Source organism: Somniosus microcephalus, chromosome 11 (assembly GCF_052327205.1).
Source record: "Somniosus microcephalus isolate GS21.2 chromosome 11, FLI_Smic_1.0, whole genome shotgun sequence".
NCBI classification, from domain to species: domain Eukaryota; kingdom Metazoa; phylum Chordata; class Chondrichthyes; order Squaliformes; family Somniosidae; genus Somniosus; species Somniosus microcephalus.
Genome location: NC_140997.1, coordinates 41,376,472 through 41,400,248, shown reverse-complemented (window position 1 = coordinate 41,400,248; position 23,777 = coordinate 41,376,472). Strand labels below are relative to the sequence as shown.

The 23,777-nt window shown below is 45.0% G+C and overlaps 1 protein-coding gene across 1 annotated transcript in view; it reads left to right on the top strand.

Moving 5' to 3' along the window:
* Window positions 1-23,777, top strand: part of cacna1ha (calcium channel, voltage-dependent, T type, alpha 1H subunit a) — a 362,311-nt gene that overhangs the window by 130,565 nt on the left and 207,969 nt on the right. The window contains exon 8 of the mRNA XM_086000548.1: window positions 5,458-5,849. Within this exon, the coding sequence (XP_085856674.1) occupies window positions 5,458-5,849 (392 nt within the window). The remainder of the gene's footprint in view (window positions 1-5,457; window positions 5,850-23,777) is intronic.

The following is a 23,777-nucleotide window of genomic DNA, read 5'->3' as shown; positions in this document are numbered from 1 at the left end:
AAAAGCGAGAATAACCACCTTCTCCTTACTATGTATTAGTGTAGAAATACTAAATCTTGTAGCCAGGTAAATAAAATGCAAGATGGAAACATTTCTGTCTTTGTCCCATACCTTTAGATCCATGGCAATTACCTTGTTAAAGTCACGTGCCAATGGAAGACTTACAATAGGACGTGGGGGCGTCCTTCTATACATCTTACAGATTTCACAGTTCTCACTAATAGATTAGCTTTGTATACTTCTCATCAACTACAACTGCATCTTTTAGCAGGATTTTTTTTTAAAACGTGGACAAGTTAAGTGGGCAAATTGTCTATGTAACTTTAAGACAATTTGTTTTTTTGTCTCTTATCCTTATCACTTGACTCCATTAATACTTGCCTAATACTCTGATGGGAAACATCAGGTTTTGTTAAGGGGATACAATAATGGCCTGACTGGGTAAATTGCAGATCATTGATTTCCCAAAAATAATTGCCTTATTGCGCTCCATGTCAAGTTCCATTTGTGCCTTTTTCATGGAAGGTTTACTCAAAAGCATAGATATCTCACTAGAGACTACATTCGTACTTATAACATGGCTTACTTCAGCTATCTTACATGGAATTGCTACTTTCTTGAGTGACCTCAGGGTGTTGTCATCACTAAACCTAAAGCATATAGTACTTTATATTCCTTAAACCTGCATCGATCATCACTACTTAGTGAATCGAGATAACATTTTAACCCCGCACACTGTTGAAATATATGCAGTATCAAATACTGCACAATTAAGAGAGTCCGTGACTAATACATTCATCACAGGATTAAAACTCCTTGTGACCAGTATAATCTGTTCATAATATCTTCATCCTCTTCCTCAGAACGACTTTTTCATGTGTTATTTCAAAGACCCTGCGTCGTCGCTCTTGGCAATTTGCTGCATAATGATACTTAGTCACATCTAAAACATCTGTTGACTTTTCCTTGGGCATTCCTGGCATTCATTCGCCCATAATTATTATCCCAATTTAGTCTTCTGTTGATATAACAGGATTTGCTGTATATGCTTTCATCACCATTCTGTCTGTCTTTAATCCTTCTTTTACTTTGACGCCTGTATCTGGAATATTTCGACACCTGGTAACCATCGAATCTTCTATTCTTTGTGTCACAGCGGAATGCCTCATTTGTTCCCTGAAGGCTGAAGGGAATGACTGATTCCCATGAAATTTTTTTAAAGGCAGCAGACATCTGATCCAACAGAATCTCCTTTTCTGAGAACTGGACTCCAGTTAGGACTAGCTGCCTGTCCATTTGAGACACTTTAGCACAATCTAGTAACTTAAACGCTAGTATTGATCCAGGGAGTGGACTTCCCAAATTGAACTTTGTCAACCTTTTGTACAATTTGTTAAAGTCAATGATATTGTGTAACAGTCCAATTTCCAAAAGCTATCATATTCTGTCCAGGCCTCATAGGCATTTAACAGGTCATCTTTCTTGTAGATTTTATCCAGAAATTCTATTAGAGAGTCAAAACCTTTATCATTATCCAACTGAGTTGCATCAATCTCAGAAAATACCTTACTTCTGATTTTACTTCATTCAGGAAGCGACATCGCCAAGGTTATGCCTTGTTTTCTCTTTGGTAAAGTGGTAACCCGTGTCCGTATATCAACCTCATTCTTCCACTGGTCATACGGTTCAAACTCCAAGAACATTGGAGGGTAATCATACCTCGATGATTTAAACTTGCTTTCTGCCATTTTCCACAATGGCCACTAGGCTTTCAAGTTTTATGTCCCAAACAAAAAATCATAGTTTCCAACCTCCACCTTTGGCAACCATTCTCTGCTACAATGTAAAAGTCAGATAGCTAGATGGTGAAGGAAAGAATACTAGAGCCTAGTCTTCAGTTGCTTATAAACCTTTATTTATGGAGATATGCATTACATACCGTGCACCCTCAAGATAAGCTTTTTTTTATTTCCCAAGTCTGCTCCCATATAAATGAACACGAGAATCCCCAATTAATACCCACCACCTGAATACAATTAACACCCAATTGATATACACCACCTGAATAAAATTAACACATCTCAGCGTTCGACAAAGTGCCACATAATAGGTTTGCCAGCAAAGTTGAAGCCCATGGAATAAAAGGGACAGTGACTGCATGGATACGAAATTGGCTAAGTGACAGGAAACAGAGAGTAGTGGTGAACAGTTGTTTATCAGACTGGAGGAAGGTAGACAGTGGTGTTCCCCAGGGGTTGGTACTAGGACCACTGCTTTTCTTGATATATATTAATGACTTGGATGTGAGTGTATAGGGCACAATTTCAAAATTTGCAGATGACGCAAAACTTGGAAGTATAGTGAACAGCGAGGAAGATAGTGAACATAGACAGGCTGACGGAATGGGCGGACACGTGGCAGATGACATTTAACGCAGAAAAATTGGAAGTGATACATTTTGGCAGAAAGAATGAAGAGAGGAAATATAAACTAAAGGGTACAATCCTAAAGGGGGTGCATGAACAGAGAGACCTAGGGGTATATGTGCACAAATCGTTGAAGGTGGCAGGGCAGGTTGAGAAAGCAGCTAAAAAAAAATTACAGGATCCTGGGCTTCATAAATAGAGGTATAGAGTACAAAAGCGTTGAAATGATGATGAACCTGCATAAAACACTGGTTTGGCCTCAACTGGAGTATTGTGTCCAATTCTGGGCACTTTAAGAAGGATGTGAAGGTCTTAGAGAGGGTGCAGAAAAGATTTACGAGAATGATTCCAGGGATGAGGGATTTCAGTTATGTGGATAGACTGGAGAAACTGGGGTTGTTCTCCTTAGAGCAGAGGAGATTTGATAGAGGTGTTCAAAATCATGAGGGGTCTGGACAGAGTAGATAGAGAGAAACTGTTCCCATTGGCGGAAGGGTCGAGAACCAGAGGACACAGATTTAAGGTGATTGGCAAAAGAACCAAAGGCAACATATGAAAAAACTTTTTTACGCAACGAATGGTTAGGATCTGGAATGTACTGCCTGAAAGGGTGGTGGAGGCAGACTCAATCACGGCTTTCAAAAGGGAATTGGATAAGTACCTGAAAGAAAATAAATTGCAGTGCTACGGGGAAAGGGTGTGGGAGTGGGACTAGCTGAGCTGCTCTTGCAGAGAGCCGGCACGGACTCAACGGACCGAAAGGCCTTCTCCCGTGCTGTAACCATTCTATAATTATATGATATACGGTGCCTGCAAGGCCACACGCATGCAGTCGATGGCGCCCTGCACCATGGGGAAGTCCACTATCCTGGCAAAGCCATGTGCACGCTCCGCCTGCTTCTCTCTGGTCAGAGAGAAGACAATGAAGTCCCCTCTCATGGCATAAAGAGGTGCTGTCACCTCTCTAATGCAGCAGTGGACAGTGAACTGGGAGATGTCGCCTGCTCCAGCCTGGAAGGATCCTGACGCAAGGAAATTCAGGTCCATGGTCACCTTCACAGCCACTGGCAGCGCTGTCCTTGCCCTGGAGTGAGGCTGCAGGTCTGGTTGCAAGAGGTGGCAGAGTTCTGTGAGCACCTCCTTCGTAAATCTCAGATGCCTCACACACTGCTCCTGGCTCATATTGAGGCAAGGGAATTGCTCTCGGAAGACCCTAGGTGGGTAAGGCCTCCTGCTGAGAGCCCTTCTCCCCCTCCTCCCTCTGTGACCAGCTTGTCCTCTTCTTTGCTGCCTCTGCTCCATCTCCCTGCCATGCTGCAGGCCAAGGGAGATAACAACTAGAGTACCCATGACTGGGAGCAAGTGGTCTGACCAGAACCTTTGAAATCAGAAGTAAGGCCTTCTCCACTAGCAGCACCACTCCCTGTCACCTGACCAACTTTAAATAACTCTAGAAAGCTCCAGTCGCACAAACTTACACAGAGCCAGTAGAAATCAAGAAGCAAGTTACCTGAAAGTTGTTGATGATACCTGTAAATATCGCTGGTGGGGGATCCTTCCTGCTGCTGAACGCATGTTTACCTGTGCGAGGTTAGGAGAGAGCGATAGCTACAATGATGATGACAAAACTGGCGAAATCAGCATTGCATGCTGATTGACATCATGATCTGCCTACTTACCATGCTTCTAGTGCATGCTCCTAACGGCCATCTTACCGCCCTCACCAAGATGCCGTTCGGTGCGCCCTTCACCAGAAGTGTGTGCGTGCTGTTCGGAAGCCATTTTGGTCCCAATTCAGCACCTGTAGCGCCCAAACAACGGGCACTACGGAACCGAATTTCTAGGCCACTGTCTATTGAAATCTCAAACCTGTTCCTTATAAACGGGTTTGCAATTTTATCACGCATATGCACAAAGTAAATCTTCCCCCCCTTTATAGTGTTTATTTTTTCAAACCTTCCTTGGAATGGCTCTAGACACATATGCTGTTTTCCGTTGAGGAGAGACTTTTTGTGAGACACTGATCATGCGTACAGAGAGATATTGTAGTCTACATATGTTGAATGGTGGTGTGCATGCATTGAGGGACATTTGATCCATCTGCAGAAGTGTGCTGATAATTATCATCAAGGGCTATGAAAACAAGAACCTAAAATGATCCAAATTTTGCCATTTTAGCTGCTCTGCAATAAACCTAAGAAGGTCCATGTTCTCAATTTATTCTGTGGTTCTATGATTGGAAGGGCTAATGACAGCTTTTGTAAACAGAACGATGGGATATGATACCAAATGGCTTCCTTTACTGCTTTCGCCAAACATGAGGTAGTCTTTAAAAGAAGAGGAAGTTATTTTGGTTTTCCATTCCTACTGTTGATTATTACAAATTCCGCAGTGCAGTGCGTAGATATAATGAAGTCAAAAAATCGGTATATTGATGTTTGTCACCATGGTTATTTTGACTTTCCACTGAGAAGTATTTCCTCAATGGTTCATCTATCTTCCCTTATCTTTAACTGAATCTAAATAAAATAGTAATTTTAAATATAAAATGATTGTCTTCATATTTTTAATTCAGGAGATTTAATAATGAATCGAATATGGAAACAAATTCTAAAGGAGGCTTGAATGACTGCAATTTATCTTGATTTTATATAGAGTTTGATTAACTTTGTGTTTCCATTTACTGTTTTGCATTGCCATGCAAATGGAATCATAGTGATACTCAATCATACTTGCTCAGTTAGTAACATGAATTGGGAATGTGGCTGCTCCATAACAATAACTGAATGGAAACAGCAATATAATTCGCAAGAACTACTACTGATGTGTTTCATATGTGCTCATTAAATAAATGAATACCTTATACCACTAAACTGACAGTCTAAGTGTATAATGGGTATATCTTTATACTGATATAAGTTACAAAATAATAAGAAGGAATATTGTTGTTAAAGTTTTGGGTAAGTGATAGCCACAAATTATGTAAATGCCACTGTATTTTGATAATTTTGTTTGGATGTCTTTATTGAAGGAATCTTTCGAGCTGCAAGCAAGTTGTCAGGGCTCAACATGCCATGTTCTGCACCCAGTACTCAGGCTGGTGTCTTGACTTGTGAACTTCAGAGCTGCCCTTATTGTGCCCATGCTTTAGAAAACCCAGAGCTAGAGCTCAGTGATTCAGAAAGTGGTGACTCTGATGCTGATGGCGTGTACGAATTTACACAAGACGTCAGGCAAGGTGACCAAAGAGCTCAGATACACAGGAACAAAAAGAAACCAAAGGAAAAGAATAAATGTATCCTGCTCTGGACATTATTCTCTGAAAAAATGAAAAGAATAGTGGAAAGTAAATATTTCAATCGTGGGATTATGATAGCCATTCTGATCAACACATTGAGCATGGGTATTGAGTACCACAAGCAGGTAAGTGGTAGTAATTAATGTTTCTGTCTGTCTGGTGACTGGAATGTCTTGTAAAAGAAATGGTTTGCACCTAATGTTTTCTGACCTAGTTATAGCTTTGTACTATTTTGCTTGGCAAGCCTTGAAACCTAATTAGACAGATGCAGTCTGCTTATTATTTGATGAAAAACAATTTACATTTAAAGGTTGATTGACTTGCTGAGGTCGCTGTTCTTGACTAAAATGGAGTACCAAGATAGGAAAGCAAGTAAAATTGTCTTTTAGTGTCATGCAAACATTGTTGAGACGTCATGATGTGGCATTTACAGTGGGCTGCTGGAGCTAAGGTTTAAAATTGACTGTCATTTTGAATGCCACCGGGAGGCAGTACCGACCAGAGGCCTGATGATTTGCAACAAGAGAAGAATTGGAATTTGGTGGGGTCAGTCAGCTATCATGGACTTCTTGTGGCCAACTTAAGAGCTTGGAGAAAGGCTTGGGAGTAGGCCAGCTGGCTACCCTGTCAGCCAATGTATGATTTAATGAATAATGGTAAATGTTATGGGAGTTGAGGAGGCATATGGAGAAAAAAAAAGTTTGGTCAATAATTCTTAAATTCTTCCAACATTTATGATTTGACAGCAGAGCATGAGTATACAACATCAGTAGCTTCAGCAAAATGATTTCCTAGCTTGTAATACTTTGCAACCCATAACTCATTTGAGTTTTTGAATGACAATCAACCTTCATTACAAATTTAATATTGGTAAAGCAGTCTGTATTAGGACTTAATTTTACGGAGGTTTAAACTGCTGTTTTGACACTATAATGGCACTTGCCCGGGGACCATGCAAAAAGTTTATGATAACAAGAGATTGTTATATTGAGTTTCCACTGTAGTTTAAGTGACATGTATAGAACAGAACACAAGTTAAAAATTAGGCCTCTAACTTAAACACATAACAAACCAAATTCTGCCTGCTCTCTGCTGCCTTACATTCTTGGTCAAAGAAACCAATTTACAATAATACATTCAGTAATAAGAATTTCCCGTACCTGTAGGACTCGAATCCATTATTAATACATTAGCATTTGTTAGCAACAATTTTATCTGAATTAGCCCTTTGTCTTCAACACTTGAATTGGTTCTTTTAGTGTTCAAGTACATTTACATCAGTGCATAGACCAATAAAGGATAATGGATTAATTCTGCTGTAAAGAGATAATTTTATGGTAATTATATTTTATGGTTTGACAGTGTGTTTTAATAAAGTATTGTACAGTGTTTCAAAATAGGGCAGTTTCATTATCTTTCAGATTCTATGGTTGAGCTGGGAAAAACAAATACCGTTTCATCTTTGAGAGATTTGTCTTGCTTCACTTGATTTCCTCTTCCTGTCTTTCCTTTGATGTAATGTGTAGTGTAGTCTAACTTCAGATAATTTTCTTCAGAATGTGAACAAAAATTATTTTTTTGATACAGTGTATATTCCCTTTCAGCCTGTGGGCTTGAGAGTTAGAATGAACACAGTGGCCTAGAAATTCAGTTGTTAGCGCCAGCCGCTAGCACCTTAGGAGGAGGAGAAGTGGGGCGCTAAGCGGCTAGTGCCTGTGCGCGGCACGATCTGCGCCTCTCGCGAACTTGACTCAAGATTTAGCGGCGGTGCTAAACCGCAGCGCCTGCTCAGCTGCGCCCGCAGATTGTGACGTCATTTCATGGTGCAACGCCCTTGGTGCGCCCCGAACCGGAACTTCAGTGGCGCCGCCCTTCTTTGCGCCTGGCGCCCCCAGCGACTGGTAGAGGGGAACGGTTCCCAGTCGCTGCGGGGGGCGCTATTTAAAGGGGACTCCTCCTGCATTATAAGTGGCAGCCATTTTGTGCCAATCCTTCTGTGTGAGAGACGGATATTTTGAGAGAGACAAAGGCAGAGAGCTTTCTGCTTTGACTAAGTGCTCGCACAGGTACTTCTGGCTTTAGGCCAGAGCTTTGCACTTGGATTTCACTTTCAGTGCCATAGCCTTGAGTCGCCACATATAATGGGGGCTGCAATGGGTGGAAACGTTGGCTTTCTGCATTGCATTCAAAGGGATCAGAGACGCCGTGAGAGAGTGTCAGTCATGGCCAGACGGAGAAGGGCCAAAGTTCTCATATCTGAACGTGTCTGAGGAGCAGTGTGTTTGGAGGCTGCGATTCAGAAGGGAGGTGGCCACTGAGATCTGCCACCTGCTTCGCAGAGATCTGCAGCCACAGCTGAGGAGCAGGACGTCTCTGTCGGTGGCAGTGAAAGTGACGGTGGCTCTCAACTTCTATGCCACCGGCTCCTTCCAATCCGCTACTGGGGACATTGCCAACATCTCCCAGTTCGCGATACATTGCTGCATCCGCCAGGTGAACAGTGCCCTTTTCAGAAGGAGACGTCAGTACATCTCCTTCCCCATGACCCTGGACAAGCAGCAAGAGCGTGCAATGGGATTTGGAAGAATAGCGGGCTTCCCCATGGTCCAGGGCGTAGAACTGATGAACCAGCAATGGTCAGGCCTTGCTTCAGGCCTGCAGTGTGCAGGGCATGGCAGCCAAACAAGTCGACCCTCCCCCTTTAAGAGCTGACCGGCGCCAGCATGTCTGCCTTCATTCAGAAACTCGCCGCACCTGCGCTGCGCCCGCCCTCGGTGTTAGCGCCTCGGCACGCCGGCTTAGCACCTTATGATAGTTGTGCATCGCCTGCTTTAGCGCAGCAGCAACCTCTTGGGGCGATGCAACTGAATATCGGCGAAGGTGGCGCTAAGTTGCGCCGGGCGCTAAATTTAGCGAACGCCCGGCTGTAGCGCCCCAAATGTGGCGATACTGAATTTCTTGGCCAATAAGTTTGAGTTCCCCTTCAATACTATTCTTTAAAATTCTGACTTACATGATGTCCAAGCTACAAAATTTGCATTGCCTATAATGAGGACTTTGTTCGTAAAATTGGCAAGATATTTCAAAGAAAGAGGAAAATGAGAGGTCTTGGAAGAACATAAATTTATTTTGCACTTTTTGTGCCCCATGTGTCTGGTATAATATGCTCGCCTTTGACTTGTTTGATTACAAAGTTCACAGACCTGATGATAGAGGTGCTTAAAATGAGCCCTATAAAAAAGAAGCCCTGGGAATCTATCCTCACCAGTGCAAATGAGCTCATAGCTCATTGGTAGTTCTGCATTCAGCAAGTTTGTAGTGAGTTTACAGGTTTTCAATTCAGTTAGACAATTAGATGTGAGCTCAATTCTGCATTAAGATCTTAATTTTGATTGCAAAAAAAACAGACCCGTAAAATCATGTATTAGGTTAATAGGAATTAGCATAATCAAAGTCATGCTCAGAATGAAAGTAGTGTCTTTCGGATTTTCATTGTTTTTGTGTGACTTCAAGGCTCTGGGAGACTGGGAGTATGAGGACCATTAATGCTTCCTTTTCAAAATGGTATGTATAAAAACAGGATTGTAAAACTATTTTAAAGAACGTAGGGAATGGTACAAAATCCAAAGATTTAATTAGTGTCTGAATTATTTATTTAGTATCAATGTCCTTGGTGGGATTAGTGGCTGAAAATGTTCAGTTTTGCATCTGTGCAATAATGGAAGTTCATGGGATCACCTTGTGTATTTGGAACTTTGTAAAGGCTCAGCTCCACCTCTGAAAGTTGAACCAGTGCTTTGTAATCTTCTAAAATAAGGTGTTTATAGATCCTAGCTCCAGAGATTTCCCAATATAAGGATTGCTCCTGTCTCCAGTAGCAAGAATAAGCAATTCCCTAGACTAGTCCTTGTATAGTGCATTGTACATTGTACTTACTTAAACATTTTTATGTTTTTAATCAAACCCTGTATCATTCAAGACTCATTAAAAAAAAGTCCTGATCTGTAGCGCAGTAAAATACACTAAATAATTTATACATTTGCTTTAAAACAATTACATAAAATATTTTAAATTATCCTGAAGAGATAAAGTTATTACTCGTGGTTAGAATTTATGATTTCTGGATTTGCATAGGGAACAGGTCTTTAAAAAGATGCATATTGATATTATCAGATGAGCAATTAATATGTTTGTATCAAATTTCTCTGTCTGCTATTTGAATAAGAATTTTTAGTATTCTATTAAAATAGGTTTCAGAGGAATTTGATTGCATGAATTGTTCATATAATATTGCACAATGTAATTACCAGGCTATAATCATTATAATCTTTGTGGCTGGAGTTGAACCTACCAGGGTAGCAGTTTCAGGGGACTAGCATTGCTGCAACTGTTAGGAACTTGCAGCTGAATACTCATAAGAAGATGATAGTTATACTTACAGCTACTTTATCAGCATTGTCACCCATATTTGTACGTAGAGCAAGAATCAGTTTGTTCAACTGAAAAGCCTAAGTGACTGACTGACGCTGTACATTTTTATAAAGGCCAGTTCCCATGAGCACTGATTTGGTTCTTTGGATGACGATTTCTCTTGCTTGATTTCCTGTTTATACCTTTTCTTTTTTTGATCCCTTCCTGTTTCTGCTCTTCCCAGTCTTCAGACTTATTTTCTTCTTATCCCCTCAGTCCCTGCAATTACCACTTTCACAGTTCCAAATATCATCTTATTTTATTAATCTGTTATAGAGCTGCTTTATAAAGTAGTCCTGCATCACAGCTACATTTTAAAATAAAGTCTAAGGTGCTAAATATACAAATGAAAAGGGAACACATGCTCATTATTTCATTAAACAGGACTGCTCCTCCGGGCCACACAAGGAAAGCGTCGGTCTCGCGTGACCCAGATTCCCCACCCTGCAAACATCTGACCGCCCCAGAACCCCATTCTCCCCTGTTGCCGCACCTCCCTTGGGCCAGGGGGCTCCGACTTTCCGCTGCTTCCCTCCGACTTCCTCCCGTTTTGGGCAGGAACTTGGCCAGCAGCATGTTGATGAGGCTTGACTGTTAAAATCAGCTGGGACCGCCGGGACTGCCGCTCCTAGACCGGCTGGCTGCTTGCTAGGCCGCTTTCTCACCCAGGAGTTGAAATTCCCATCATTCAGTTTTGAATCCACTGCAACATTATACTATCATGCTTCTTAATCAGTTATGACAACACCAGCCTCCAAAAGTTTAGACTGACACTCCAGTGCAGTACTGAGGGAGTGCTGCACCATCGGAGGTGCCATCGTTAAACCGAGGCCCCGTCTGCCCTCTCAGGTGGACGTAAAAGGTCCGACGGCACTGTAGTGTATGTAACTGTCCTACCTTTAAGAGAACTATTGTATGTAACCGTTCACCTTTAAGAGATCTATTTTAGGTGTGGCACTACTTTATCTTGGCTGCTGTATACTGTAATACCGACGGTGACCACACCAGTATATAAGTGCTGTGTCAGGATTTATTGGGCAGATTTGCCCTGACCTTCGAATAGTAAAGTCCTGTTTAAGTTACTCTTGTAGTCTGTGTATTACTTCGCTATACAACCCACAGACTTTACAGTGGCGACGAGTTCGATCTTACCCTGCGGCAACAATACTTCTGAAGAAGTAAACGAGCGTCAAGACGAGGCACCCGCCCTCGTCGTTTTGCTGAGAGAAAACTCGAGTCTGCAGACCAAGAAAGGAGGAAGATTTCAAACACGAAGTCTTCCATCAGCAACAGGCACGGATTGTCCCTTCTGCCACAGTGGTGAGTGAGCCGATCAACACGAGAAGCAAGTCGGCCACGGTGACTGTGAGTAAAGGGAAAATAGAAACAAATAAACGGAGGATAAGGGCGGTGCACTCGACCACAGTCGAGGGGGAAAGGAGCCGGACAGAAGTCGGGCCCAGAGGCGCTGAGACTGGGGCAGCGTGGAGCAGAAGCCGTGGTACAAGCGGGCTGGGGAGCGTCGTGAGACGGCTAGACCGCGACGGCGAAAAAGGCCGGACAACTACCGCGACCACGAGGCACTGCGACCGGGATCGTAAGGCGCGGGAAGATATAAAAATAAATAAGCCACGGAGAACTCAGCCGCAGCCGGGGAGGAAAGCACCGGACTGCGAGAAGCTGGGAGGCGCGATTGGGGTGAAAAAGGCCAGACAGTGATTGAGGCCACGAAGCGCTGCGACCGGATCGTAAGGCGCGGGACGATATAAAATAAATAAACCACGGAGAACGTAGCCGCAGCCGGGGAGGGAAGCACCGGACTGCGAGAGGGCTGGAGGCGATTGGGAGCCCGAGCGAGCGGGAGAGACAGAGCCCGAGCGAGGAAGGCTGAGCGAGATCCAGCCCAGCGGCTGAAACTGTTCGCCGCCAACGGGTTGTACCCAGCACCGGCTGCCCTGCCGAGAGAAGGGAACGCGCTGAAGCCGACGCGCAGGCTGCAAACCCGAAAGCCAGCGGCCGTCGCCCGAGGGAAGCTTACCCCTCCTGCCAGGGGAAGAAACGCGGGAAGCCGCCAGTAGGCGGGGAAGAAGACAGAAGCGGGAACCGCCATTTTTAAAGTGGGCGGGGAAAGAAGATAAGCGCGGGAAACCGCCATCTGGAAAAAAAAAAGTTAAAGAATATTGTTGTTGTTTCTCAGGAAGAGTGTGAAGATGCCTAAGCATAGTAACAGCAATGGTTTCAATGCCGAGGTGGAAGACTGGCCCACGTATGTAGAACGCATCGAGATATATTGTACGGCTAATAAGATAGCAAATTATGAAAAAGCTCTAACCTTATTAAACTCAATGGGTGCGAGGACATACGGGTTATTGAAGCATCTTCTATCACCAGCTAAACCGGCGGATCAGTCTTTCGATAATATTGTTGCTGTCCTGAAGGATCATTTTAACCCCGCACTGCTGATGTTAGCGGAACGATCTAAATTTTACGGGAGAACGCAACGAAAAGAGGAAAGCAACGCGGAGTACTTGGCCGAGCTGCGTAGACTAGCGAAATACTGCCAGTTTAGAGGAAATCTGACAGAGGCATTGCGAGACAAGTTCGTGTGTGGATTGTCGAAGGAAGGACCGCAAAAACGACTACTCGAAGAGAACGATCTTACACTTGATAAGGCTGTCCTTATTGCAGCATCGCACGAAGCCGCAGCGAGAGGCACGGCGGAAATGCAGCGGAAGACAGCGGTACTCAGTGTGGATCAAATGACTTCGGGTACAACGAAATGTTCTCGTTGTGGGGAGACAACACACGACCAGAACCAATGCTGGGTTAAAAACCAGGACTGTAGGAAATGTGGCAAGCTTGGCCACATAGCTAAGGTATGCCGGTCAGGAAAGAAGAACAACAATAATAAGTCACCGCAGAAGAAGTACAGAAAGGTACATGAGGTGACTGGGAAGAGTCCAGATGAACAGAATTCGGACTCAGACTCCAACAGCAAGGCACTGGGTAGTCTGAGGATTCATAATGTGAGTAAAGAAGCTGACCGACAAACTATCTGGATCACACTACAGATTGCAAAAGTCCAAGTGAAGATGGAAGTGGACACCGGATCGGCGTTGACGGTCATGAATAAGCATGATGACAAAAAGTTATTCAAACATATTCCCCTACGGGATACGGAGATAGCATTGCAGACATACACGGGGCACAAAGTATACCCCATCGGAAAGATAGAAGTCAAGGTGAGATACAAAGACAAAGATCACCAAAGGATGGACTTGTATGTGCTGCCCGAGGGAGGTCCACCACTTCTGGGACGGGAGTGGATCAGGAAAATAAAGATAGACTGGCATTCACTAAACACAATGACAGTAGATTCCGGGAAGGAAGAGGTCAAACCTGAACGGTTGTCCAGAATATTGGACGAAGCTAAAGAGGTATTCCAGCAAGGACTGGGAACACTGAGAGGAATTAAAGCAAAAATCAAGATTGCAGAACATGCAAGCCCAAAATTTTTCAAAGCCAGATCGGTACCTTACGCGATACGACCTGCTGTGGAGGCAGAACTGGAAGAGCTTGAACGTTCAGGGGTACTGTCTAAGGTGGACTGGAGTGAGTGGGCCACGCCCATTGTTCCCGTCATGAGGTCTTCATCAAGTAACAAGCCAGGGGGACTGGGGAAGGTCCGCATCTGCGGAGATTTCAAGATCACAGTTAATCCGGTGCTTCACACGGTACAATACCCGCTTCCGCGGATTGAGGATATCTTTGCTTCATTGTCTGGCGGGCAACACTTCACCAAGATAGACCTGGCACAGGCATACTTACAAATGGAAGTCGAAGAAGAGTCGCGCCAGTATCTCACAATCAACACGCACAGAGGCTTGTATCGTTATAATAGACTGGTTTTTGGAGTAGCTTCGGCTCCAGCAATTTGGCAGAGGGCAATGGAGCAGGTCTTACAAGGTGTTCCAAGCACGCAGTGTTACTTGGACGATATCCTGATTACGGGAGAAGACGAGGAGGAACACCTCACAAATTTGAAACTGGTGCTCACCAGGTTGAAGGAATATGGCCTTCGAGTTAATCGCCAGAAATGTGAGTTCTTCCAGAAACGGATCTCGTACTGCGGTCATGTCATTGACCAAGAGGGGCTGCACAAGTCGCCTGACAAGATAGAAGCTGTCGTGAAGGCCCCCGCTCCGGAAAACGTTTCACAGTTGAGATCGTTTCTGGGGTTGATTAATTATTATCACAAGTTCCTGACAAATTTATCCACGGTGCTACATCCGCTGAATGCTCTGTTGCAGAAAGAAGTGCCATGGAAGTGGAGCGAGGACTGTAAAAAGGCCTTTCGCAGAAGCAAGGCGTTGATTACCTCTGAGGAAGTGTTGGCTCATTTCAACCCAACGTTACCCCTTCGTCTAGCTTGTGATGCTTCCCCTTATGGAATTGGAGCAGTACTTTCACACAAGTTACCAAATGGCTCGGAAAGGCCAGTCGCATTTGCGTCCCGATCGTTGACCTCCGCGGAGCGAAATTACGCTCAGATAGACAGGGAGGCCCTCAGCCTTGTGTGGGGAGTAAAGAAATTCAATCATTACCTGCAGGGCAAGAAGTTCACATTACTGACAGACCACCAGCCGTTGGTGTCCATATTCAACCCTAACAAGGCCGTTTCCACTATGACAGCGCAAAGGTTACAGAGGTGGTCCGTGTTACTTGGGGCACACCAATATGACATTGAATACAAAAGCTCCAAACCGCATGGAAATGCTGATGGGTTATCGCGCCTACCGTTGCCGGTAGTAGAAGAGGCGGCTACAATGGACCCGGTAGAGATGTTCCACTCATCCATAGTAGAATGTCTACCAGTAACCAATTCGATGATCGAGAATGAAACAAGAAATGACCCGACTCTCTCACGGGTCTACGATCTAACAGTGGAGGGATGGCCAGCACATGGCGAACCAACACTGCCAGCATTTTCGCAACGGAAAGAACAGCTGTCAGTGTGCCGAGGAACCTTGATGTGTGGATCGAGAGTGGTGATTCCACCCAAACTTCAGCATAAGGTGCTAAAGGAACTTCACGAGGGGCATCTGGGTGGAGTGAAAATGAAGAACCTAGCAAGAGCGTTTGTGTGGTGGCCAGGTATTGATGGAGACATCGAGGAAATAACCAAGAGTTGTCTAGGATGCCAGAAGGTCCAAAACGCGCCACCACAAGCTCCTCTGCATCCATGGGAGTGGCCCTCATCTCCTTGGCAAAGGGTACACATCGACTTTGCTGGTCCATTTATGGACTCAATGTTTCTAATAGCGGTGGATGCACACTCCAAGTGGCCAGAGGTAATAAAGATGTCCTCCACCACCACGGAAAAAACCATCACAGTATTAAGGACCATGTTTGCCAGGAATGGGCTGCCGGAACAGGTCTGTTCTGATAATGGACCACAATTTGTGTCCAAAGAATTCAGGAAGTTCTTAAAAAGCAATGGGGTCAAGCACTACACGTCAGCCCCATACCATCCCGCCACCAATGGCTTAGCTGAAAGGTTTGTCCAGACCTTCAAGAAGGCCATAAAGGCCATGGGTAATGAGAACATCAACTTACAACATAAGGTAGATAACTTCTTGTTGGCGTACAGGAATGCAACACATGCGGTCACAAATCAAACTCCCGCCATGATGTTTTTCAATAGAAGACTAAGATGCCGGCTGGATTTGATTAAGCCAAACGTCAGAAGGGACGTAGAGAACCGGCAATTCCAGGGCATGAATGAAAGGCCAACTAGATCTTTTCAGACAGGTCAACAAGTTTTGGCCCGGGACTACCGTACCGAGAAATGGCAGCCTGGAACTATTGTAAAAAGGCTAGGGCCGCTGCTGTATACAGTGGACATTGGTGACAGCATAATAAGGCGCCATGTTGACCAGATCATAGGGTCATCCACAAAGAGCCAACCTACTCCACAACCTTACACGGCTAATGTAGAAACAGAGATACCCAGAGCACCTACCTCCGATCTGGTAATACTGGAATCAGATGATCCTGACACTGTCCTTCAAGCTGAATCGGCCTTGCCGGAAGAACCTACTACCCCGCCGAAAACTACTACACCACCGAGGCGTTATCCGGACAGAGTCAGGAGACCTCCAGAGAGACTGAATCTGTGAACTGTTTTACATAATTTGTATATATGTTCTAATGATATGGTTAATGGGGAATAAGTATGTTGTAAGCTAAAAAGGGAGGATTGTAGTGTATGTAACTGTTCTACCTTTAAGAGAACTATTGTATGTAACCGTTCACCTTTAAGAGAACTATTTTAGGTGTGGCACTACTTTATCTTGGCTGCTGTATACTGTAATACCGACGGTGACCACACCAGTATATAAGTGCTGTGTCAGGATTTATTGGGCAGATTCGCCCTGACCTTCGAATAGTAAAGTCCTGTTTAAGTTACTCTTGTAGTCTGTGTATTACTTCGCTATACAACCCACAGACTTTACAGGCACTATGTCGAAAAAGAGCAGGGGAGTTATCCCTGCAGTCCTGGCCAACATTTGTCCCTCAACCAACATCACTAGAAAATGGATTATCTGGTCAGATAAGCGCACTGGATACAGCAAAGGCTATGGGCCCTGACAACATCCCGGCTGTCGTGCTGAAGAATTGTGCTCCAGAACTAGCTGCGCCTCCAGCCAAGCTGTTCCAGTACAGCTACAACACTGGCATCTACTCAACAATGTGGAAAACTACCCAGGTATGTCCTGTCCACAAAAAGCAGGACAAATCCAATCTGGCCAATTACTGCCTCATCAGTCTACTCTCAATTATCAGCAAAGTGATGGAAAGTGTAGTCGACAGTGCTATCAAGCGGCACTTACTCATCAATAACCTGCTCACCGATGCTCAGTTTGGGTTCCACCAGGACCACTCAGCTCCAGACCTCATTATAGCCTTGGTCCAAACATGGATAAAAGAGCTGAATTCCAGAGGTGAGGTGAGAGTGACTGCCTTTGACGTCAAGGCAGCTTTTGACCGAGTGTGGCATCAAGGAGCCCAAGTAAAACTGAAGTCAATGGGAATCGGGGGGAAAAACTCCCCACTGGCTTGCGTCATACCTAACACAAAGAAAGATGGTTGTAGTTGTTGGAGGTCAATCATCTCAGTCCCAGGACATCGCTGCAGATGTTCCTCAGGACATTGTCCTAGGTCCAACGATCTTCAGCTGCTTCATCAATGACCTTCCCTCCATCATAAGGTCAGAAGTGGGGATGTTCGCTGATGATTGCACAGTGTTCAGTTCCATTCTCAACTCCTCAGATAATGAAGCAGTCCATGCCCGAATGCAGCAAGACCTAGATGTCATTCAGGCTTGGGCTGAGAAGTGGCAAGTAACATTCGAGCCACACAAGTACCATGCAATGACTATCTCCAACAGGCGAGATTCTAACCACCACCCCATGACATTTAACTGCATTACCATCGCCGAATCCCTCACCATCAACGTCCTGGGGAGTCACCATTGACCAGAAACTTAACTGGACCAGCCACATAAGTACTGTGGCTAGAAAAGCAGGACAGAGACTGGGTATTCTGTGGTGAGTGTCTCAGCTCCTGACTCCCCAAAGCCTTTCCACCATCTGCAAGGCACAAGTAAGGAGTGTGATGGAATACTCTCCACTTGCCAGGATGAGTACAGCTCCAACAACACTCAAGAAGCCCAACACCATCCAGGACAAAGCAGCCCGCTTGATTGGCTCCCCCATCCACCACCTTAAGCATTCACTTCCTGCACCACTGGCACACCGTGGCTGCTGTATGTACCATCTACAAGATGCACTGCAGCAACTTACCAAGGCATCTTCGGCAACACCTCTCAGACCCACAACCTCTACCACATAGAAGGACAAGGGCAGCAGGTGCATAGGAACACCATCACCTGCATGTTCCCCTCCAAGTCACACACCATCCTGACCTGGAAATATATTGCCGTTCCTTCATCGTCGCTGGGTCAAAATCCTGGAACTCCACCCTAACAGCACTGTGGGAGTACCTTCACCACACGGACCACAGTGGTTCAAAAGGCAGCTCACCACCACCTTCTCCATGGCAATTAGGGATGGGCAATAAGTGCTGGCCTTGCCAGCGACGCCCACATCCCAGAAACGAATAAATAAAAAACCACATTGCTTTTTGTGAGATCTTGCTGTGCGCAAATTGGCTGCCACGTTTCCTACATTTCAACAGTGACTACACTTCAAAAAGTACTTCATTGGCTTTAAAGCGCTCAGGTTGTGAAAGGCACTATATAAATGCAAGTCTTTTCTTTCTTACACTGACATTGATTTGGCATCAGTTACACTGCTCATTTGTGGTTGTGTCTGATAGTAAAAGCCTCAGCATCTGATTGCAGCATTACAAAATAGGTAGGTGAGAAAAAATATAAATAACATACATGCAATCTAAATATTTCAGTGATAACCCAGAACTTTCACTTTTGTGAACTGTAACTTGCATTCCATAATGTCACATGGCCTTTAACCTTCATTCGTTGATATATTGCATCATTATACAATATGAGGAGAACCATGTTCACTTAAGTAAGTGATTGAATGATGACCTTCAAACGTTATTCAGCAGAAATGTGCTATGATATATTTTACTTTCAACGTGAAAGATGTGAGTTCAAGGTAACAGCAGAAATCAACAGGTTTTTTGACTCGTGATGTTACAGATCACAGTGTCATTAAAAGTGTTTGATTAAAGGCATGATCGCTTCAAATATTCTGCATTTTAGTATCTAGATAAAGCATGCCAACTTCATCATAGCCTTAATATCTTTAGAAAAATCATTTTTTTTATCATAGATGCCAGTTAACATTTTGATACCTGGCATCATCAACTATCATGTTAAACTGTCATAAACTAATTACAGTGGTCAGTGTGCAGGTGAAATCCATTTTGAGAGATGCGGCCAAACAATATGGTATTTTATAGAATTATGTTGCAGGTTTTTCTTCTTTGTGTAATCTCCTGCGGGTGTGGGGGTGTGTTGATGAACAGTACTCTTTGTATTTGCTGATAGATTTTGACAACTGTGAATGTTCCCCAAACACAGGTTCTCAAAATGGCTTTCTCAATATCTAGTTCTGCTTCCATCAGCCAGAAGCATTGGCAGTTTATTAGGCAGAAACGCTCTTGAAGCCTTTTACTGTAGGTATTAGTGTTCAAACCACACTGCATGTGCCCTTTAAATACAGTGCTGTTTGAGAAAAATCCAAAAGCAGTCTAACATCTATACCGTAAATTTGATATGAACTTGGTTGCAATTTCCATGGCTTTATATACCAGTTCCATTCTCCAGCAAACTGCCTTAATAATACATTCCATCATCATTATAACCTAATCAGCAGAAGCCAAGTACTTTATAAGATTACCTCCCTGCCATCTAATTTTCTCCTCCCCATGAGACTTGATGCATGCTAGGGTATATTTGCACAGGTGTTGACGACCCTCTGGCACCTTGCTTTGGGTCAGCTTTCCTAATATCTCCTCCTTGGTCTTGGCACCTGGTTTTGTTTGCGTACACCTTTGTGAAGCGCCTTATATTAAAGATATATAAATGCAAGTTATTGTTGCTAAAAGAATATGCAAGAAAAATGGAATCCGATTGAAAGAAGTGAAATTACAAAGAAATAAAAAGGAAAATTTGGAGCACACATAATACTAGAAAAGGACAGAAAAAACAATTCTTATTAATTTATGATTCTTCAAAATCATTTTAAATAAAACTAGCAAGACCGATGCAACAAATGCTCTATGTGCAGTATGCTCATTTATGCAGCGAGTGAAAATGACAGTTTGTCAAAAAAAACTACCATTGCTCCCAGGCCCTGCCAAGAACTGCGAGTTGTGAGATTCTGGGTGCTATGCTTGAATGATATATAAAATATTAAAAAAGGGACTTTCCTTCCAACTAGTTACTACACATCAAAAGAGCTTGGCATGTGCTATTCTTGACAAGTTTAGTCCAAATGGTTTTTCTCCATACGTAAGCTAGGTATTTAACTTGAACTGTGTGCTTGGAACTTAAAGGCACAAATGTAAAATTGGCAGACCTCAAGTGAGACTTTTAATGGGAAGATATTTTTTTCCCGCAGAGTAGTGTATATGTGGAACAGACTCCCAGCAAAATCTAAATAACTGAGATAAAAAGGAAATACTGCAAATACCAGACATCTTAACTAAAAATAAAATGTGCTGGAAGTACAAAGCAGGTCAAAAATCTGCAAAGAGAGATCATTGAGGCATAGACCCTTCCTTATATCTGTTGTGATGAAAGGCTACCCTGTCTTTTATTATTTAAAATGCTAATGGACCTGCTGTGTATTTCAAACACTCTCTGGCCGGAATTTTCTGTACCTAGGCAAGTCGGGTGCAGGCGGTCGCCGTGAAGGGTCGCAACCCCGTTCTTTATTCCACCCTGCTCCTGAGATTGGCTTTCCGTTAATGGGGCCTATTAAGGCAGCCCTACGCATTACCCGGCCCTATTAAATGGTGCAGGGCTGATGACGTCATCGATGACGCGTCTTCAACCAGGATATTTAAAGGAGCCATGGCCACATTGCATTTGGAGGTTCATCTAGGCTAGTGCAGGCACTGCACTGCTCCATTGGAGTGTTGCAAAGAGTGGCAAACATGACTGCACAGAGACAGAGAGCTGCACCCAGGTCCTCAGATGACACCCTCCATAAGCTTGTGGAGGGAATGAGAGCACGCAGGGAGGTCCTCTTCCCTTCCGATGGGCAAAAGAGACCTCCCCAGCAGACCAAAGGAGCCTGGCTCCAAATAGTAGAGGAGGTCAACAGCAGGGATGTTGTCAGGAGGACCTGGGTGCAGTCCCGCAATCGTTTCAATAAAGGTGAGTGCAAAGCCACACTCAACTTCATCCTGCTGTGCCACGCATCACATCCCCATCCCTCTGCCTATGAAGAGCCCCCCCCCCCCCACTGTCCAGGAGGAAGAGGAAGACGACTCCATAGAGGAGCGTCCAGCCTCTGAGGGCGCACCGTCACCAGACATAAGCACACCCAGCACTAGCGAAGATACGCGCACCTCGGTTGATGGCACGCGAGATAGAGTAGTGTTGTTACCTGGTGTCTTACAACTTACAAGTGAGCAAGATCAGATGGTGGAGTCAGGGACAGCAGTGGGACTCCTCGCTGGAGGGCGCAGGATGCTCCCAGCTCTGCTTAGCTGCATGCAGACACTGAGCCTTGGAGGCGATCCAGAAAGAGGACGATCCTGGAGGTGCAGCAAAAAGTGCAGGAGGGTTTGACAGGTTTTGCGACCGCGATGTCTGCAAATGTGGAGAGAATGGAGGAGTCCATCTCCAACATGAGCACCACCGTGTCGCAGGTGATGGCGACTGTAGGCTCTTCCATGGATAGGATGGCCTCCTGAATGAAGCAGCTAAGTGCCCCACTCACTGGAGCACATGGTCTCTATGGAGAATAGATGGCAGAGGCTCATAGACCTCCTCTCTAGGATGAATGTCAATATAGACGTGGGTCCTCATGGCTCCACTGCTGTGCAACAAGGTGCTCTCCAGTTTCTTGCTAGCAGGGAAGTGCGGGTGGCCCACAAGAGGGATGACGGTGAGAGGGGACATGTAAGTGGGGGCTCCGTTACACCCCCCCTCAGTCAGAGCCCCAAATGGTCTTTGGATCGCGATGGCCAAGTCTGCCTCTGCAGTTGCAGGAGGAGCAGACTTTGGCGGGGCCCTTACTGGCTCCAAAACCCAGAGGACGTCTGCCAAAAGTGTCTATGCTTTAAGCAGGCTGCCTCTACCTCTGCTTAAGCCACAGGGGTAGCACCTCGTAGAAGCACGCGTAAGAGAAAGTTGAAACACAAGTAGATGCACAAGGGTAGCCACTTGGGTGTTTTCATAAATGTTTGTATAAAGTTTCCGTTACTGTGATGTCACAGATAAAAAATATTTTCACCACCATGACTAAATTTGTGTGCCACTTTGGAAGTGGCTTAGTGAGTTGGAGTGAAAGATGAGACTATGGGCTGGATTTTCTCAATGGCGACGAGTTGGACACGGGACTGCTGCTTGTCGGGTCAATGTCCCGCCTCCATCATCTTCTGGCCAACCAGAGGGATTTCCCCCTGATTGACCTTGTTAAGCCCGCCCTGTGCGCTCAGCAGGCCAATTAGGGGGGAAGTCACTGACAGAGCACGTCAATGTCTGACGTGCTATCTGTCAAGACTTCTTTGAAAGAAGAAATGTCAGCGTTTGACAGCTCTGTGAAGCTGTCAAACACTGACATTCTCTGTAGTTTGATGAGTCTTTGTGTTCAGGACTCCGGACTCATCAAACCTTTCAACTTTGTAGATTTCAGATGGCTCTTGGGTCGGAGAATCCAACAGCCAGTCTGTGAAATCAACAAGGAAGATGTCGGGTCTCCCGATGCAGGGTGGATGAAGGCTGTAGGCAGAAAACAAGCTAAGTGAACATTTTTTAACACTTAGCACTCACCTTCCATACTTACCACTCCACACTTGCACCCATCACTCACCTCTACATCTTACTTTCAGGTGCCTCCGACCCTCACAGACCTCCTTCACGTCTCCTTCAACCCGGTGGGGTTCTCCGAGGTCGGGAAGCCTTCACCTGAGAAGGTAAAATGGCACTTAAAAGGATTTAATCCCTTTCCCGCCTCCAGGAGACAGGACCTGAAGCAGCACATCTTCCTGCCTCCTGGCAAAAGGGCACGGAGGCGGGATGGGGGCGGGTTTGCCATCTGCCCCCACTTTCTGCTACTTTACTGGCAGTCCCGCCTCCATTCCCGCCTCCTTGGGGCTGAGAAAATCCAGCCCCTAATGTTACCTCCAGCAATGGGGGTCAGTGTGAAAGGAATGGCTTGGCAGGGATGCTTAATGGTGTTGCTGTGAGGTGGTGCCAACCTGACGCAGCATGTGGCAGCCATATGGGTGTAATGCCTGAAGTTAAGTAAATCTGGCCATGATGAGGCTATCCCTGGCCTCACAGGCAGCAATGTAATCGTGTGCTGGTGGGATCTGAACCGCAGGTTCCTCCTGCTCCTCCTCCTCTGAAGAGGCTGTGCATTCAGAGCCTTGCTCCTCATGCAGCGCTAATCCCCGCTACTATGCTATGTTGTGCAGGCACAGCAGACCACAACGATTCTGGAGACCTTGGCTACTGCGTACTGCAGGGCTCCTCCAGATCTGTCAAGGCGCATTTTCAGCATGCCTATTGTCTGCTCTACGACGCATCTGGTGGAAATGTGGCTTCATTATAACTCTCCTGGGCCTCAGTACTTGGCCTCCTCAAGGGTGTCGTGAGCCATGTCTTCAGTGGATAGCCTTGTCTCCAAGCAGTCATCCGTAAAGTGTGTTTGGAGGAGCGAAGAGCTGAGGGAGGGTGAACTGGCACAGGACGAAAGAGTCATGGCAGCTGCCAGGGAATTTGGCGCACACATGGATGATGATCTTCCTATGGTTGCAGACCAGCTGCATATTGAGGGTTGACAAAGACTCCTGGG